Source organism: Hibiscus syriacus, unplaced genomic scaffold (genome assembly GCF_006381635.1).
Source record: "Hibiscus syriacus cultivar Baekdansim isolate YM2019G1 unplaced genomic scaffold, ASM638163v2 tig00110160_pilon, whole genome shotgun sequence".
Taxonomy (NCBI): domain Eukaryota; kingdom Viridiplantae; phylum Streptophyta; class Magnoliopsida; order Malvales; family Malvaceae; genus Hibiscus; species Hibiscus syriacus.
This window is the reverse complement of record NW_024062608.1, coordinates 5,882,793-5,902,554: the sequence shown is the minus strand read 5'-3', so window position 1 is coordinate 5,902,554 and position 19,762 is coordinate 5,882,793. Positions and strand designations below refer to the sequence as shown.

At 33.0% G+C, this 19,762-nt stretch overlaps 1 protein-coding gene and 1 pseudogene across 1 annotated transcript; both read left to right on the top strand.

The window, feature by feature from the left end:
• The first annotated feature begins 253 nt into the window (after nt 1–253).
• LOC120216446 (AP-4 complex subunit mu-like) lies at nt 254–5,502 on the top strand. Its single transcript, XM_039213875.1, has 13 exons — nt 254–421; nt 1,613–1,707; nt 1,940–2,143; nt 2,429–2,545; nt 2,653–2,781; nt 3,134–3,260; nt 3,805–3,908; nt 4,004–4,108; nt 4,329–4,423; nt 4,511–4,598; nt 4,705–4,765; nt 4,876–4,949; nt 5,293–5,502. The coding sequence occupies exons 1-13, from the start codon at nt 364–366 to the stop codon at nt 5,389–5,391; spliced, it is 1,356 nt and encodes a 451-aa protein (XP_039069806.1). The 5' UTR covers nt 254–363; the 3' UTR covers nt 5,392–5,502.
• A 5,370-nt stretch (nt 5,503–10,872) lies between these two features.
• On the top strand, nt 10,873–12,040 carry LOC120216324 (annotated as a pseudogene).
• Nucleotides 12,041–19,762: the final 7,722 nt, after the last annotated feature.

Genomic DNA, 19,762 nt, shown 5'->3' with positions numbered 1-19,762 from the left:
ACAATGATGACATCATTAAGTACCATATTGATGGGTTGGTGAAATTCCACATCACCATCAAGTACCAATTTGAGAAAATTTCTAAGTTTAGGTACCAATTTGAGAATTATTTCCAATTTCAGATACCAATTTGAGAAAAAAAGGTTCATATACTAATTTGAGAAAAGTTGCTAAGTTCAAGTACCAACTTGTATAATAATCCTAAAAATTCAAGGCGGTGGAAAAAATTAGAAGAAGCAAAACCAGGAGTAAAAAGGAAATATCGAGGCAGCAGTGCGCAGAAACAAAGCAAAATCAATATCACAAGCCAATTTAGAGAGCGAAGCAAATCGGAGGAGACGAGTCGAAAGAAAACCGAAAACCATGATCTCCCAGTTCTTCGTTCTCTCTCAGCGAGGCGACAACATTGTGTTTCGCGATTGTCAGTCCCCCTTCTCTCCCCTTCTTATTTTCTCTTTGGATCTAAATTTCATTTTCTGTTTTTTATGCTTTATTCTCATCGGAAGATCGCGATATATGGATTGGAATGAGATCTTTGTTTTTGAATTTCTGTTCTCAATAATGTGTGATAATTGATCTTTTAGATCTGAATTATTTCATATTCGATTCTTGCTCTGTTCAATTGGATGGAAAAAATTTCATGTAAAATAGTCCTCCAATGCTACAATTTGAAGTATAATTGATGTTAACTTACCTTTCAAGGTTTCTGTTTGCCTTTTTTTTTCAACCATGGTTCTCAAAGTCATCTAGATCAGCTTTCAGTTTTTTTCTTTCTGGATAATTTTGTTCTTTTTGTTTATCCAAGTAAGTAATTATATGCTACAATCATGCAGAGCAGGGATCGACACATGATTTTATATTTGGGGTTGAATTTATAAAATTCCAGGGTGGAAAATCTAAAATATATAATAGTTTTAATTTTTCATGGTGTGACTGCCCTCACCCCGCCCTCGGTCCATCCCTGATGCAAAACTGTTCCAAAGAACCATGCATGTATTCTCCTGTCTATACAATTTGTCTAATTACCCATGCTGTACAAGGTTATGTTGATTCTAGCATCTTTCAATCTAATTGTCACCATTTCCTTTATCTTGCCGATCAGCTCTTGCTCAGTTCTCTGCTTGTTTTTAAATTCCCTATTATTCCTCTCCCTCCATATCAAGTACACATCAAATAATGGTAATGAGAGCCTTCCCTATCAGTTTTGTAATTTCCCATTTCAACTCCTGCTGCCAGGGGGAAGGATGCCTTTGCAAAGAGGATAATTGCAGTACTTCCTTAGATATCACCCTTTAGTATGAGCTTCCCGTTCTTCTTTACTGATAAACTAATGACTTAATCTTTGAATTGATTTTACATTTTATGTTTTTGTAAAGTCAAAAGGAATCGGATTGGAAGCTATATATCAATTTCTGGATACTGAAATTCATGAGGCCTGCGGAAATTTCTTGACTTTTATTTGAATTCACAATTGGCACTTAAGCATGTACCTAATGCAACATAATTATTGATTATATTTATAATTTTGATTTATACTTGTGGTTTGATTCTATTGAATGCAAATATGTTTACAGCCTAAGATATGATACTGATCGAATGATTGTTACTGCAGATCGAGGTGAAGTAGCAAAAGGAAGTGCAGAGATTTTCTTCCGGAAAGTGAAGTTCTGGAAAGAGGATGGACAAGAGGAGGCACCCCCTGTCTTTGTAGGTATTCTATTACTAAAGAATGTAATATCAGGCGTATGCTTTTATGTCGACTGAAAAAATTGTATGCAATAAATGGATATGCTCAGTTTTTGGATTGATTTAATCACCTCTTATTTTTTTATTTTAACCAATGACTGGTATAATCCAATGCACATTTTACTTGATTGTTTCAGCATACAAGCTGGTGCAGTGCTCTAATACTTTTTTATCATTTTTTTTCCATTGATAGAATGTGGATGGTGTGAACTACTTCCATGTGAAGGTTGTTGGGCTGTTGTTTGTTGCGACCACAAGAGTTAACGTGTCACCATCTCTTGTCCTGGAACTTCTACAAAGGGTTGCTCGTGTTATTAAAGATTATTTAGGGGTTTTAAGTGAAGATTCACTGCGGAAAAACTTTGTTCTTGTATATGAGTTGCTTGACGAAGTCATTGTAAGCTCTTTTCATACTAAACTATTTCAGTCGGTATTTATATATTTGATTAAAGGCTTGCTACTCTTAACTAACTACCAAGGGATTACTGAATTATGGCTTTGCTCAAGAAGTCAATATGAGATTATGATAGACTGCACTTTAGAATCAAATTGTACATCAGAAAATTTAACCTTTCTCTTCAATGAAATATGCTTAAGCCTTTTTTAACTTAGCTAAAGATATGCAATTGTTCTTATGAAAAGATTTTAACAGATCCTGCTATTTTTTTTCCTTTTTCACTAGGACTTCGGTTATGTGCAAACAACCTCTACTGAAGTTCTGAAGTCCTATGTTTTTAATGAGCCAATTGTGGTTGATGCCGCACGTTTGCAGCCTCTTGGCCCAGCTGCAATCTTTATGGTATGATGAGACTACCTGGTTATCAACCTTCATATAAAGGGTACTCTCTTATTTTATCAAAATGCATTCGTGAAGTAATTCATTTTGTCAATGTTGGATGTATGCAGCAAGGAACCAAAAGGATGCCTGGCACAGCTGTTACAAAATCTGTTGTAGCAAATGAGCCTGGAGGTCGTAAAAGAGAGGAAATTTTTGTGGATATAATTGAGAAAATTAGTGTAACATTTAGCTCTAGTGTAAGTAACTCCTTTTTCTTAATTTGACATTTTATCATCTAACACATACAATTATTGGTCATTGGTTGAGTTGGTGTACAGACAAAGTTGGTCTCATTAACCTTTTTGTGGATTAGGATTAGTTGAACTATAATCTTTTTTTCCCGTAAAACATTTTTACCTATATGTTCGTTCTTTCTCTCTCTTTCTAAACAAAATAGTGTGAAATAACTAACATTTTATTCTCTCTCTCCCACACCCGTTGTTCATTTTCAGTTAAAGACTTTTTTTTAAATGCTGTCCATATACGTGTTCCATAATGTCGTGCACAATCAAATGAACTGCTTAACCAATTCAACGATATTTGAAACAGGGGTATATACTGACTTCCGAGATTGATGGCACTATTCAAATGAAAAGTTATTTGTCAGGAAATCCAGAAATTCGACTAGCTCTTAATGAAGACCTCAGCATAGGAAGAGGAGGCGGATCAATCTATGGTACTGCCTTCACCCATTCATATCTATATGTATATTATATTTAGAGTTGTCTTTCCATAGAGGTGTTGCCTTCCAAGTTTTCATTGCGGACGGTTGAAGATATGTGGGAATAGTATAATTTTAACAATATGCGCTATTTCTATGTGCTCAATTACTTTTTGCTTGGTGAAATTTTTTCTAACTTTGTTTCAATAGGATTAGTTGGAGATGACCATCCAGCTCAGTTGGTAGAGCACAAGGTTCTTAACCTTGAGGTCGTGGGATCGAGTCTCATGGAGGGCATTTTATAATTTGGAGGTCTTCTATGGAAGTTGCTCTCAACCTAGTGTTGGGGGCAGCCTACTATTACCTCCCCCTTACCCCATTACATATGGGAACAAGGGACAGCCATTTTTCAATAGGATTAGTTGCATATGATATTTAGCTATGATTCTCAATTGCAACTATTATTTTTATATGAATGTTGGCAATATTGGTTTAACCTACTATTTCTCTATTTCAAACTAACGATTTATCATTCTGCTGTGTCTGCTCTTTGTGGTAGATTATAGAAGTTCGTCTGGTTCAGGCGCCATCATACTCGATGATTGTAATTTTCATGAATCAGTGCACCTCGATAGTTTTGACCTGGACAGGACTCTATCTCTGGTGAGTGTAATTCAGATGACAGCAGGCAGAAAATTTTGCAGATTGAAGAGATGTATTTGTATTATATAGTCTCATGTTTTGTTATTGTGGTCCAGGTGCCACCAGACGGTGAGTTTCCTGTCATGAATTACCGAATGACACAGGAATTTAAGCCTCCTTTTCATATTAACTGTTTAATTGAAGAAGCAGGACAACATAAAGTGAGCTTGTCTTTCTTGACTTCCATGCATTATGCTGGTTTCATTATATGTTTTTTTTTCCAAATAATCCATAAGCATGTAATATTTCCTGAAATAATAATAAGATAAGAACCCGTTTCTTTGTGCACATGTAATTCATTCAGTACTGATATAAATTTGAAATTCTAAAACATTTATTCTTGGTTCCAATCTTTTTTTTTTTTGCTATTGAAATTTTTAGGCTGAAGTGATTATTAAGGTACGCGCAGAGTTCCCTTCGAACATTAATGCGAACACAGTCGTTGTACAGATGCCGCTTCCTAAATATACTGCCAGGTATTTTCCTTTTCTCTGTGGACAATGTCTTGTACGGCGGGACCGGTAGATTTCTGTGGATTACATCTTTTAGACTTGGTCTTTCAGAGCTAACTTTGAGTTGGAACCTGGAGCTGTTGGGCAAAGAACAGATTTCAAAGAAGCAAACAAGAAACTTGAATGGGGGTTGAAGAAGGTTGAATTTTTTATAGATTCCTTGAGAAGATTTCATTCTCAAATAATTCAATTATATGGTAGACTTTTCCTTTCAATCTAAATTGTGATTTTGTATTGCTTGATAGATTGTTGGTGGATCTGAACATACACTTCGTGCAAAGCTGACATTCTCACAGGAATCACATGGTATGTGTCATCCATATTTTTGTTGTTGAAAGAATCCTTTTTCTTTTCTTAAATTAAGAAAATGTGTTAAGTTCCTTTCTCAATGACGATATATTTATGGTTTAATTTAGCTAACATCACAAAGGAAGCTGGACCAGTTAGCATGACTTTCACAATACCGATGTATAATGTTTCAAGGCTACAGGTATTGATTGTCTGATTTATTTTTCTTTGTATAATATATGCTATTCAAATATTGCCAATTCCGTGGATCAATTATTGTCTGATTGTCTTTCTTTTTGATGGATAATGCCTATTTGGACTTCTCTTGGGACCTTGTTTAGAATAATAAGGCCAGCCCAGAGCTGCCCTCTTTGTCTCTCTCTATAACAAAAGTGCATTTGCATGTTCGTAAAATTACCCACTTAGATCGGGGTTCACAATTCTTCTGAATAGTAAAACCGACACTCAAGCATTTTTGACAGCACAGAGGACGAGGTCAGCAATGTGAATAGATTTCTGATATTCATACCGCTCTCCTGCTGCAGGTGAAATACTTGCAGATAGCAAAGAAATCCAGCTCCTATAATCCATATCGATGGGTCAGATATGTCACTCAGTCCAATTCGTATGTTGCTCGAATATGATACAATGGAACATCTCTTTCTTTCTTTTTTCATGTGTCGTACTTGTTGGCTCCTATATGGCATTTTTTCTTTTTTCCATTTGCATGTAGCCAAATTTACCTGATATCTTTGTTAGTGGTCTTTGTATTTACAATCTAGTACAATTTGTGTATGTTGTGGTTTAAACCAATTCGATGCTTGTGGAAATTATTTATCATCGATCAAGTTTAGAGCTGTTCAACGGGTAGTTCTGTTGCATAAAAGCCTAATATAAGGCTAAGGAAATACGCTACCGGAAATGTTAATATTTTCGTTAGAGTGTCACCTAAAATGTTATTTTTTCTACAGAAAATGTGAATTTCGCTACCTAAAATGAATATTTTCGATATTAACATTTTCGATAGAAAAAATATTTTAAATAGCGTTCGATATTAATATTTTCGGTAGAAAAAAATAACATTTTAGGTAATGTTTTACAAGAAATATTAAAAAATATTAAAATTTTCGATAGCGTCTTTTGTTAGACATTCCTGTTTAACTAACAATGATTTATCCTACTTTTGAAAATCCCGCAAAAGTTAACTGGAACCGACACCGTTGCAGACATGATAATTCTTGTTTGAAAAGATAAACAAGCATTCCATGCTCGACTCTTTTTTCCTTGTGCACAGCCCGCTCAGTTTCCTAGCAATGAAATTTCATCTTCCATCAACTTTGCTTATATTAGGTTTACCTGCCCAGGGGTTATAAAAAGGACTTCTCTTTCAAAGTAAGCTTGAATATATGTTTAAACATTTACTATACTGTGAAATTCTAGTATTAGTAAGTTGTAGGTTTGCTATCTATACTTTTTGAATCTGAAATGTTATCTTGATTCAAATTATAGTTGCTGAATTTGTTAAATGAAATTTTATTATTATTTATTGTCCTATGTATGAGTTATAGGTGTCTATGTTCTCTATTTTGATATTTTTAGTCCATATAACTTATATTTTGTTCTATACTATTTGATCTTCCAAAATTTAAGAAGTATATTTGAACAAATTAGAATATAAAGAGTACATCTATAAGTTATGTTTTTAAAAACAATTTTGTATCTTTGAAAGATCGCCTTCTTTTTTTATTTATATATGAATAAATCTATCGAACACTTGGAGCTTAAAATCATAATATAATAAATTTTGATATTTTATATTTTCATTTTAATATAAAATATTTTAAAAACTTCATTTTAAAAAAAATATTAGAGGGTGTCTATATCTTTTTGGGACAGGCATGCACTTGTTGGAATGTGAGATAATCAATCCAAGTGACTTCACTTTCAAGGGAACTGCTTCAACACTGATTATTCCACTATCTTATTGTATAACAAATTTAATCGTAAAATTTGTATAGTTTATCGTGGAGACACTCTGCTTTTGTTTTTCAACCTTTGGTCGACTAATAAGATGCCAAAAGAAGGAACAGTTGGGATTGGGTTTCTTGTTGACCTTTTACCCAGTTGGTTAAACCGATTTCCTTCTTCAACAAATCACTTCCAGTTCCAGACAACAATAGCTTATTAATCCTGAAGTGTCCTTATTCTTTAATGACTTGAACTTTCCACCAAGTCATATCACAAACACTCTTTAAAGAGAAAATCCATCGGTTCATCTTAGAAATATTATTTTCATATTATCTTAGATTTGTTAAATAATATATAAGCACGTGTTTTAATTTGATTCATTATTTAAAAAAATAATAATTTCTGACTAATAATAATCATTAAGTTTCAAATGACGTTACTATTATTGACAATGTTTGATTTTTATAATCTCTGTAATTTTTAATAATCATTTCTTTATATGAAAAGAAATAATAATATGGATATTTGGCTTTATATATGGCAATCTGTAAGCAAGAGCTAAAGTATTAGTGAAAGCTCATATTTTGGCTTTCGCTCTGTCTTAAAATCTGTCGTCTTACGGGATCAGAATTAAATTACGCATACCTTAGTAAAACTAAACCAAGGTTAACCATTATCCATCAGTTACTATCGAAACTATGTAATATTAGTTCTGTTTGTTGTCTCATGCCAACATTAAATGCTTTTACTTTACTATATTGTTCCAAAAAAAATCTTTTTCCATTTCAGTTACTCAAATTAGCAACTTATTCCTTTTAAATATCCTTTCATTACGTGTCATTCCAAAGTTATCCCATGTGTTCTTTATGAACAGAAATCTGCTACCCCCTTCTCCCTGCCTCTTGACCTAAACGTTTAACACGTATTTTTTTTTATTAAATTGTTTAAAACCTTGTTTGGTTTAGTGTTAAGAGTTTTTCCTTTGTTACGTAAAGTTATTTTTAATGTTTAGGAATTTATTTTAATTTTTAATCGTGTAACGATTAAAAGCTAATAATAATAAATAAATAATCAAAAATAAATCAAGTGATCCTTAAATTATTTTAATTTAAGTTTTTATATTTTAAATATAATACCATTTTTAGAGTAATTTTCTTTTTATTTGATGTTAGCTATAATACTTTATATGTTTTTTTAATTTAATTGTATAAAAATTGGAAAATTAATAATAAAAAATAAATATTCAAATTAAAAAATAGTTACAAATAAAAATAATATAACGAAAGTGATTTTTATAATTTTTTTGGTATAACCACCGTTAAATAATTTATTAATCGGTTAGTTTGAACCAATATCTATTTTTTTATAATTTATCTATACAAGATAAGATAAAATAAAATGGAAAAATGTATATGAGGTTCTTTTACTTTTTAAAAAAATCAATATGACCCTCAAATTATTTTTGTATTCAATGTGACTCTTTGACTTAGAAAACAAACACATTGTGATCCTTTGGCCAATGTTTTTTGTCTTTGACTGTTATGATGCAGACCTGATAATTTACGATGTTGATGTGACGATCTACGATAGCTGATGATGTGGTAGATGGCGTAACATACAGGCTAATTTGATTTTTGATTTTGTACGAGGGTTAAAATGGTTTTTTTAAGTCCAGGGCTTATTTAATGTGGCTCTTGAATTACTTTTGTACCTAACGTGGTCCTTTGATCGTTTTCTATAGTTGATCGTTACAGTTTTGGCGTGGCAATTTACAATGCTGATGTGGTGATTTAAGATCCTAACGTGGCAATTCACGATGGTTGATGACATGCAAATGGGCTAAATTAATTTTTTTGTCGTGTTTGAAGGCCAAATTGATTTTTTTAAAGATCACATACTAATCCAATTTTTTTAAATAAAAACTATTTAAAATAAAATATATAAATACTAAAAATAAAATTTAAATTACTAAAATTATATATATTAAAAACACTATTAAGAATTTTAAAAAAATGTTTTTATCAATACACACATTTAATTATTACTTTGAATAATTCTAAGGACTATTCATAATTTTTTGCACATCATATAATAAGTTAGTATATAAAGTGATGCTTAGAAATTGTCTGGAATATGATTCAATTAGTGTATTGATACGAGTAATTTATGATGTTTTCTAATTATATTTAGATACAAAATCTGTAAGTAGACCCTAATCCAGGCAAAATATTTTATATAAGCTTTTATGATATGACTACATTTTACATGTATATATTATATATCATATATATATTTTTTAAATATTTTTAATAGTATTTATAATATTTTCAATACATATATTTAATTTTGGGTTAACTACACGGATGATTACTTATGTTTGTATTTTGTTCGCTTTTAGTCACTGATTTCAAAGTACATAAGATATGGTCACATTTGTTCTTATTTAATTAAGTTATGGTCACCACGAGTTAACTATCATTGAATATTTTGGTATAATCACACATTTGGTCCCTATTATTTACATATTCTCTCAATGAAGTCATACTTTTATTAAATTAAAATAAATTTAATTCTCCAATCGAATGATACCACAGTCATTGGTATCACATGTTGTGTCACCATTCGGTTGGAAGACTAACTTTATTTTAATTTATTTTTATTTAACAAAGCAAAACAAATTGATGGAAAATAAATATGTTGAATTAAAATCAATTAAAATAAAGTTAGTACTCCAATCGAAAGGTGACACGTGACACAACACATGGCACCAGTGACATCATTCGATTGAAGGATTACATTTATTTTAATTTATTAAAAGTGTGACTAAATTGAGAGAATATGTAAATAATAGTGTCCAAATATGTGATTATACCAAAATATAACGTAACTTAATCTGTTAACTGTTAATAGCAGTTAACCTGCAATGACCACATCTTAAATAAATAAAAACAAAAGTGATCATATCTTATGTATTTTGAAATTAGTGACCAAAAGTGAACAAAACACAAATATAAGTGATCATCCATGTAGTGAATACTTTAATTTTTAGTATTTTTGTTTTTATTTTTATATTTAATTTATTGAATTTTAATTTGAAGTGATTTTTATTTTTTCTAAAAAATTAAATAAGTCTTTGAACTTTGAAAAAAAATCAATTTAACCTCAAAAAAGACCAAAAAATTAATTTAGTCATTCTTCCACTTCATCAATCATTGTGAACAACCACATCTACATCGTGAATTGTTAGGTTTGCATCGTAACAATCAACGATGAAAAATATTGGTCAAATATCACATTGAATTTGTTTTCTAAGTTAGAGGGTCATATTGAGTAAAAATATTATTCGATGGTCATATTGATTTTTTTAAAGAAAAATAACCTTATATACCTTTTTACCATTTTTTTTGAGTTGTATAGACATAAATTTATAAAAAAAACACATACCGATTTAGATTAGTCGATTAATAAATCAAATACCGGTGATTATATCAAAAAATTATTAAAAAACACTATCATTATATTTATTTAAAAAATTATTATAAATTTTCTAATCTTTATACAATTAAAACTTAGAAAAATTCATAAAAAGTGTTATAGCTAACATCAAATAAAAATTAAATTGCAGTAAATAAAAGGTATTATATTTAAAATAGAAAAAAATTAAATTGAAAAATTTAAGCACCACTTAATTTTTTATTTTCTATTTATTATTATTGGTTTTTAATAATTATACGATTAAAAATAAAATGAATTTATAAACATTAATAATAACTTTGTGTAAAATAAAAAAACAGACTCTTAATAATATTAAACCAAACTCGGTTTAGAACAATTCAATAAAGAAAGCACATGACAAACGTATAGGTCAAAGAGGCACGGATAGAAGCGAAGAGAAGGAGCAGGGGATGGCCCTTCATATATACACTTATCCTATCCTGAGTGTCTGAGTTCGCTCTTACTTTTCCATTCAACCAAAGGCGGTGCAAATGCAATGCTCTAATAAATTTGCCTGTTGTGTCAATTCTCTCTCTCTCTCTCTCTCGTGTGTGGACCCTACCTGGCCCCCATCCCCATTAGCCTCTACTTGATTTCAAAGTTCACCAACCCTCCCTCTCTCATCTAAAACCTTCCATCCCCATTCATTTTATTATTCCTACCGCCTGACAAATCCAATCTTCCAAAACTCTCCCCCATCCTCCTGTTTCTTTAAGAGATATCTCCTCTTATTTATTACAAAGTTTTATATATTGACAAATTTGTATGTTTTTTTTATATTATTTCAAAGGATGAAAGGTGAATATGTACAAGGCAGGAATCAAACCCCAACGACATGTTCTCTAAGCTCCACCAACACCAAACTCATCCTTTCTCTCATCAGTTCCAGCTCTCCCCAGCCCCCGAGTCCGATGACACCAGCCCTAACCAAGGTCCCAAAGATGTTTCCCCCAAAGCCCTTCTCTTCCCAGCGGCGGTGGAGATGGAGCCAGCATCGAAATCGTTCGCAGACTCAGGGGGCGTCCCCCGGGTTCCAAAAACAAGCCCAAGGCGTCCGTCGTCATCACTCACGAGCCCCAGCATGCAATGAGTCCATACATTCTGGAAATCCCTGCAGGAAACGACATCGTAGAAGCTGTCTCCCGCTTTTCTCGTCGCAAGAACATTGGAATCTGCGTGCTCACGGGATCCGGGACTGTTTCCAACGTGTCTCTCGGTCAACCTTCTTCGGCCACTCCAGGAGGCACCATAACTTTCCATGGCAGATTCGACATCTTATCCCTTTCCGCCACGTTCTCGGCCCAAACCACGTCGTGCCACGTGCCCAACACCATACCCATATCTTTGGCCGGTTCTCAAGGGCAGATCTTTGGAGGCATCGTAGCTGGTCCGCTTGTGGCAGCTAGCAACGTGTTTTTAGTAGCTGCTACATTCAATAACCCTTCCTATCACCGGTTGCCCGGGGAAGAAGAAGGGAGGAATACGGTGTCGTCTGGTGGTGCAGGTGGGCAGTCGCCGCCATTGTCTGGTGGTGGGGCAGATTCTTGTGGCGTTTCGATGTATAGTAATCATTTGGGCGGATCGGATGTCATTTGGGCTCCAACTGCTAGAGCTCCACCGCCTCCTCCGCCTTACCAGTGAGTTCAAATCTTTAGCTTTTCAGGCTTGCTTTTAAAAAATTTCATCGTTGCAAGTAGTGTGAATGAAGGGAGGATTAGATGTTTTCCCCTTTTCTGTGTTTGTTTAGTCTTTTTGTACTTCCGTTCCATGAAATGATAATTACGTTTGTTTAAAATTTTAAATAATGTATTGCTTATAAATTGATCAAAATATTCTTCGTTTCTTTTCTTACTAATTCAGAAAAAAAATGTACTTAAAAAATCCATATTTGAAGAAGCTTCAAAAGCGAAGTCATTATCGTTTGATAGAGCCAAGACAAGCCTAGAGAAACTTGGACATAATGTAAGGTTAATACATGTTAGATAATGGACGGATTCTATTAAATATTTGTAGGATAAAAAATTGGAGAAGCTGAGCCTGAGCAGAGCTTTGCTTTGAAGTTTGAAACTTTATCATGCGGCAGCACCGCTTGGTAAAAGATAACGTTGATGATCAGATTCATTGCTTTTTAGTCGGCTTCTTCATTTTAATAAAAGCGTATGGCAGAAGAAAACATGGCAAAGGTTAAGCCTCCCAGTTTTAGAAGAAATTGGACACGCTTTTATGGGATACGATCTTCAAGTCTTACACCACTTCCGTAATTTACATTTATTTCTAATTGTACTTTGTTTTCTCTTTTTCGGGTGTGATGGGAAAAGTAAGAAGACGCTGATGACAGCGTTGGGGTTTGGGGGTGGAATTGGGTTGTCAAACTGTATAAAATATACTAAAATAAAATCTTTGATCATTGAGGCCACTGCTTTTTCACCCCCAATGAGATAGGTAAAAGGCAAGTCCGTTTGGCACTGAGTGGTCTTATTCCAACGTTTATTGCCTTCGTCTCTCATTTTCTCTTTCTTCTCTCTATTCTTTGGGGATAAATAATAATCTATCCTTTTATGTAAATTTAAAGCATTAAGTATTTTAATTACATTTTATTATCATCATATAAAGGTATTTTTATAAAAAAAATATTTATTTATTTATTTATTAGATAAATAACCCCATCAAGAATTATTTGAAAAAGTAACATCTAAAATAACCCAATTTAATATTTGGATTAAAGACATCATGTTTTACAAAAACGCGAGATTCACGAGAAATTGAATTGATCGCGATATGTATTTTATGAACCTCACGTCCTATAGAACGTGAGATCCTAAATTTAAAAAAATCATAATTAAAAAATAAATAATAAAAATATCCTATATTAGAAGAAGGTAATTAAAATTAAATTTTAAAAATCACACTTATTAGAATTTTATTATTATATAAAAAAATATTGATTAAAAAGATGGTAATTAAAAAAATGATATTAAAATATCCTAAACTATTTAGCTACAAGAGACAAGTCAAGATTATTGCATAATGACAATAAATCCAAGAATAACCAACAATAATAGAAAAGATGCATAAATATCATAATCAAATATTATAGAAAATATCTAACAAAATATCCAAAATAAAATACTAAACGATGTCATAACAATCTAAAATAAAAATATTCAAAGAATAAATGCACCCTAAAAGTTTAATATACTCTGCAAATGATTAATCCTAAGCATCCGAGTGAGAAAAGGAAGATGAACCTGAATGAGGAAACGACCCCGAAAAGCAAGCCTCCAAACCGTCAATACGAGCTTCCACGGCACCAAAGCGGGTATCAACATGATAAAGAACTTGATCAAAGTAGGTATCAACCTCATGAAGAACGTGATCAAAGCGAGTGGCCATGAAGTCGTAAAGAGACTCTAAAGTGACAAAAAATCGAGGAGGAACAACATCAGCGGGCGCATCAAACTTCGTGAGTGATGAGATCATAATCGGGAGAAATGTCATCATGTTTTTTTACCCAATTTATATTTTCAAACTTAAAGCTCGTTTTCTTAACCGAGGTGTAATCAAGTTTACTAGAAAAGGGCACAAGATGATCAAAAGAGACAATAACATTGAGTCATTTGGCGATTATGTTGACCTAGTCAAGAAAGATGATTTTGGCAATGTTTGGACAGTTCTTTGTGCGAAAATGATAAAGCCACCAATAGTCAAAGCGGCGTATACGAGTGGTGTTACCACTCGAAGGACAGAAGAATCAAATGATAAAGAGGTGTTAAAGATGTTCCTCAAATTCAAGAGTGGTGGGATTATTACCTACAATAAGTTTAAAAGGAATAGAAGTTTCTTCTCTATAATGATATCATAAGGAATGCTTAAATTTGTACCAATGGATTCAAGAGTAAACTCGCGTTCAACGCCTATAAAAATAACAAATGCCAAAAAATTTATCGGAAGGGATTTCCCTAAGAAAAGTAGCATTGCAAAAGAATGTCCGTGTGCTTTAGGACACGAGGTTGTAAAATACACCTCACAATAAATTTAATTTCTCGTGGATCTCACATTATACATAACACGAGGTCTTTAATCCAAATATTAAATTGGGTTATCTGAAAAGTTTATTAATGTTGGATGGACCTCGTGTCCTACAAAACGCGAGGTATTATTACGTGGGCAATTTAAGGGTTATTTTTCTAAAATAAATTGTTGATGAAGGTAATTTTTCTGTTAAATGAATAAAAAATGGGTTTTCTAATAAATATGCCTCATATAACTATATCATGTTTTAACATCATTGATTTAAAAAATTTATTCCTATGTTAATTAGTTAATATAAATTAAAATTATATATGCATATATATAATGAATCTCATCAATTCAACTTAATTTATTTTAAAAAGTAAACTACCCAAGATTAGGGTTTTTTCTCTACCCAGGATTAGGGTTCTTAGTCGTTGAATCTATTTTGTTTTGTCTTGTCCATTTGTGATTGGATCTGGTTGTTTAGAATTTGATTGGAAGTGAATGGGGAGATGAGAGATATCACGTAAGAACTGGAATGTTTGGATTTAGGAGCAGAAGAGGATGAAATGCTTCAATTAGAACAATCAACTACCCCTTATTATCTCTTCTGAGAATTGCCTAGTGGGTCGGTTTCTAACAATGGTGAATATTAACGTCCAGGCTATAAAAACAATGATGGCAAATGTATGACACCTTATTATCTCTTCTTAGAATTGCCTAGAGGGATACCAAGTTAGGTTTCCAGAGTTCTCTTCTCCTTCTTCCTTCCTTCATACGCGAGAGCTAAGCAAAGGTGAGTCCTCTTGTTGGTCAATTTCTTGTTGAATTTAAGGTTGGATTATGATCATTAGATGATAATTAAGCTTAAGGAATACTTAAGTCATCTTATAATCAAAGGATGAAGGAGTTAGGAGAGATTAGAGATTAGGAGTTCTTGAATGAAATCTTGGAATAAAGTTCATAACTAGAATTGGAAGTCAAATTTGACTTGTCATCAACATAATTAAGGAATATGAAGTGTTAGAATTGAATTTAGAACATGTTAAAAATTGAGTTTTATTCTTGAATTCTATGTAGAGAAGTGGATTATGAAGTTAAAGATGTATTAAATAAGTATAAAGTGAGTTAAGCATATGTAGGTGAATTAGTTATATGTGAGGGGACGAAATATGAGCTTTTGAGCTAAGTTGAGTAATTTGCGTGCTCAAAATGTGAATTATGGGTTAGGGTGTATCGGTACACATTCAACATGTACCGATACATCCAGAGTAAAATGCATAAAAATATTCAAAGTGTACCGATACATAGGAAGTGTATCGATACCCCCTTAAGATGAAATTTTTCGAATGTAATTTGTGTATCGATACATAGGTAGTGTATCAATACACACGTTAAGGGATGTACCGATACATTATAGAGTATATCGATACCTACTTTAAATAAGAAATGAAAGCACTCTTTCTTTTAGTTTAAGAAATAGAATATTAGAGTATACCAATTAGAATACTGATATGTATCAATGTATTATTATATAGATATAGAACGTAATTTCGTTCTAAAACAATCAAATAATTAGGATCGAATCAAAGAAAATAAGGCTAAGGTGAGTGCATACCCTAGATAGAATTGTACGGAGATAAAACTTGTGATAAGTCTATCTCTTATAGTGGAATTTATGATTTTATATTCATGTCAATGCATATATATATATTATTGTTATAGTGATTTCATGCATAATTCATTTATGCTTTAATATACTATTAAATGAATGAATGCAATTATAAGAGAATCAATCTAGGTATGTGAAACAATGGAAGTGATCATATATGTGTGCATGTGAAGTGAATTATATGTGTATATGAAAAGTGATAAAAGAGAGACATGAAAATGAGAAATCTATTTATATTTAAGCTCATGTTATATGATATGAGAGCTGTAGGTATAATTGGCATGCAAAGAGTCGAGGGATTATCAGTGGTCCTTCGGGACAAATATTCAGTGCCCCTAGTGGGAATTTATTCGAGCCGTGGTGACAGCATTCGTGCACAACCTCAGTGTACTCAAGTACCTCCTGTTCTCAATAATGTGCATGGGCATCCAAAGATAAATTAAATGAAAATTATTATAAGAAGTTAAAGTTCATTTATGTATATCATATTTATATATGTTATAGTATAATATATACATGTACATTGCAATGTCATAATAGATTGATGGTAGTACATGTTCATGATTTTATTATTATATGTTTATTATTATGCCTCACTAAGTCTATGACTTAGCGTGTAAGTGATTTACACGTAAGTACCAAGAAACAAGAAGAGCAGAAATAGGAGTGGCAAGGACAACATCACTACTATAAGATCAGATCATAATTAACTGATAAAGTATGTATTTTGTTGTATATAGTGTGTTGGCATGTAAGAAATGTGTTAATTACGAATGCTCTGATCGATTTTGTCTTGTTTTAGTCAACTTATGTAAAGTAACAACTTTTATTTTAATGAAAGTTTAAAAATTTCCTTGATTTTCTTTAAGAGTCAAAGTTTGAAAAGTCAATGTGAAACCTCAGACTCGTATCCAGGTCGGGTACGGATTGGGGTGTTACACTTTTGTCCCCTACAAAATCTACAGTAGAAACAAGACTTGATACGACAGTGGAATATTTCATTGAGAGCTACACCACGGCTCAGGGCATTTACCTCTAGTCCATGGTTAAGGGAGGAAGAAGATAAGGAGAATATTGGGAGACTGAATAAGGAATGAATGAGCGATGGTTGGACAGGTAAAAGTAGGCATACAAAACTATGGGTTAATCCTACAAATGTAAAGAAGAGAAGTTTGGGTAAGAATTTTGATATCATAATGGTATGGTTGAGGAGGAGTTGTCAATCCATAAAGTAGAGGTTTCTAAACGTCAAATGAACTCTCTAGTGGAAGGTGTTATAAAAACAACTATTGAAGAGGGAAATTCTACTTCGTCGGTAGGCATGAGGACACAAGTCGACCGAACACCATGAAAATCATCAACTGGAATGTCCGGGGTTTGGGGATGAATCGGACGGCCCGTTGTCTCTGGCATATACTAAGAAACATTAATCACTCTAGTTTTTTATGGATACAAAACTACCGTGAATAAATATGGATAAGGTGCAAAAGAGATGTGGTGGTTTTTTTAATGGTATAGAGATGGATTTAAAGGCTATATGTGATGTTTTATGTTTAGCTTCGAGGGTGGATGTAAGTGTTTCTTTACATTCGTTCTCGGCATCCCACATTGATGTTTTGATTAATAATAATGATAATGGGGTTTCGTGGAGTTTGACTGGATTTTATGGGGTTTCTAAAGAGGCAAGGCGTGTTGCGTTGTGGAATTTGTTACGATTTTTGAATGACATTCCGAATGTGTTATGGGGTGAGTTGGGAGGCTTTAACGAGATTTTTTTTCTTATGAGAAGTAATGAAGATAGATTCAGAATGAGAGATAATGAGGGCTTTCAAATACAGTGAGTGAGGATTGTGGTCTTTAAAACATAGGTTAATCAGGGGTTTGGTATACATGCGAGAGGGGTCAAATGACAGAAAATAATATACGAGAAATATTAGATCGTGGTTTCGTAAACGATACATGGTTGGCTCAATCCCCTAATTATCTATTACAACACTGCCCACAAGTTTTTCGGATCATTGTTCATTATTTCTTAAAATGGATGTGAAGGAATCGAGCCCACATAGGTGGCATTTTTAGTTTGAAGTGTCCTAGTTAATTGAATATTCTTGTGAGGGAGCAATCGCAAGGTTGTAGGGAAAAACGTAGGGGTTGATACCCGAAAAATTAAATTTTGTCTATCATGGCTTAGATAGTTGGTTCAAAGAAATTTGTAAATAGAAAGGTATGACTGAAGACAGTAGTTGAAGACACTAGTTTTTTTATTTGATTATTATTTATATTATTATTATTATTATGATATATTATTATTAAATAATAAATAATTTATTTATTATTACAGGCCCAATTATTAATTTCGGAGCCCAATTTAAAGGCCCGATTACAAAAACCCAGGCCCAGATCGAGAAACCATAACCCTTTTAGGGTTTTCTGAAAATCCCATACACCCAGCCGCCGCTTCTATCAACCGTTGGATCTGAAAGATCCAACGGTCCACAGGATACCAGCGTGAAGCCCTAGGGTTTCATAACCCTAGGTTATCATTCAGCCGCCGCTGCTTCCAGACGTTCCAGCTGCCAGTGCCACGCCACGAAGTCGCCGCCTCGCCAGAAGCCTCCAGAAGCCAACTGCCCCTCCACATGTCGAGCTCTATGGTGAGTCACCACATAGCTCGGTAACTCACCGAACTCCATTCCTTTAACCGGTCCGAGAGCCACACCGTCGATGGCTATAAAAGCCATCGACCACACCTGCAACAGGGGGAAGAGGGAGGAAGAACCGGAGATCGACAGCAAAACGGAACAAAAAAATACCCAGCAAGACACAACACAGTAACGACGAGAGCAAACATATCCAAAGAAAACGAAAGACAGAAGGAGAGAAACGGAGAAGAAACTCACCATCGAAGAGATGCCGAACCACCGTGGAACCACCGTGGAATCAAAAGTTCGGAGGTAAAAAATTTAGATCTACAAGAACCTAAGGGTTTTTAGGGAAAACAAAAACCAGATTCGGTCTTAGGGCGTTTAGATCTATATTTTGGGTAAATTTGAGAATTTCCGGCCACCGGAGGCGGTGGCCGGCGGCAGGGGTCACGGCGGCAGACGGTTGCCGCCCGGTGACCGACTTCCCTCCGATGAGGGAAGCTAGAGAGAGCCGAGAGAGCTTCTTCTTCTCTCGTTTGTGAGAGAGAAGAAGAAATGAGAAGAATGAGCTACTGGCCCTTCGGGCCAGCTATGAAGGGGCTTAAATAGCCCTCCCCAAACGACGCCGTTTTGGGGAGGGATCTGTTTGTAATTAACTAAAGGTTAAACTCTTTTCGCAGCCATCCTAACTTGTAATCTTTACATTTTAGTCACTAAATCAATTTATAATCATTTTAATTTGGTTCTTTAATTTTACTTTTATTTATTTTAGTCCTTTCTATTAAATAATATATTTAGGATAAATACGTATTTAGTCCTTTAGTTTTAATAAATCATATTTTAATCCTGAGTTTATATTTTTAATCTGATATTTGATTTTTTATAATTTTCTTTTAGTCACTAAATTAATAAATAATGAAAATAGCATGTTTAATCCCTATAATTTTAAATAATTAATATTGAATTAGGTTTTTAATTTTAATTTTATTATAATTTAGTCACTAATTTTAAATATTTTCATTTATTTTACTGCTTTTAGATATATAGTTCTAATTGTATTTTTATTGTTTTAATTTTACTTGTTTATATATTTATATATTTTTATTATGTAGTCATAAATATATATATAATAAATAAATATTTATTTTAAATAAATTATTTTAATATTTATTTTTCAATATCGAAGAAAAGGACAGTCTTAATACAACTGGATGTCCTATT

What these genes read in the sequence shown, in the direction of transcription:
- LOC120216446 (XM_039213875.1), top strand. Translation starts at nt 364, where the DNA reads ATGATCTCCCAGTTCTTCGTTCTCTCTCAGCGAGGCGACAACATTGTG. An exon ending in TTGAATGGGGGTTGAAGAAG is followed by an intron (nt 4,599 to 4,704) that starts GTTGAATTTTTT and finishes ATTGCTTGATAG; the next exon opens with ATTGTTGGTGGATCTGAACA. An exon ending in ATAATGTTTCAAGGCTACAG is followed by an intron (nt 4,950 to 5,292) that starts GTATTGATTGTC and finishes CTCCTGCTGCAG; the next exon opens with GTGAAATACTTGCAGATAGC.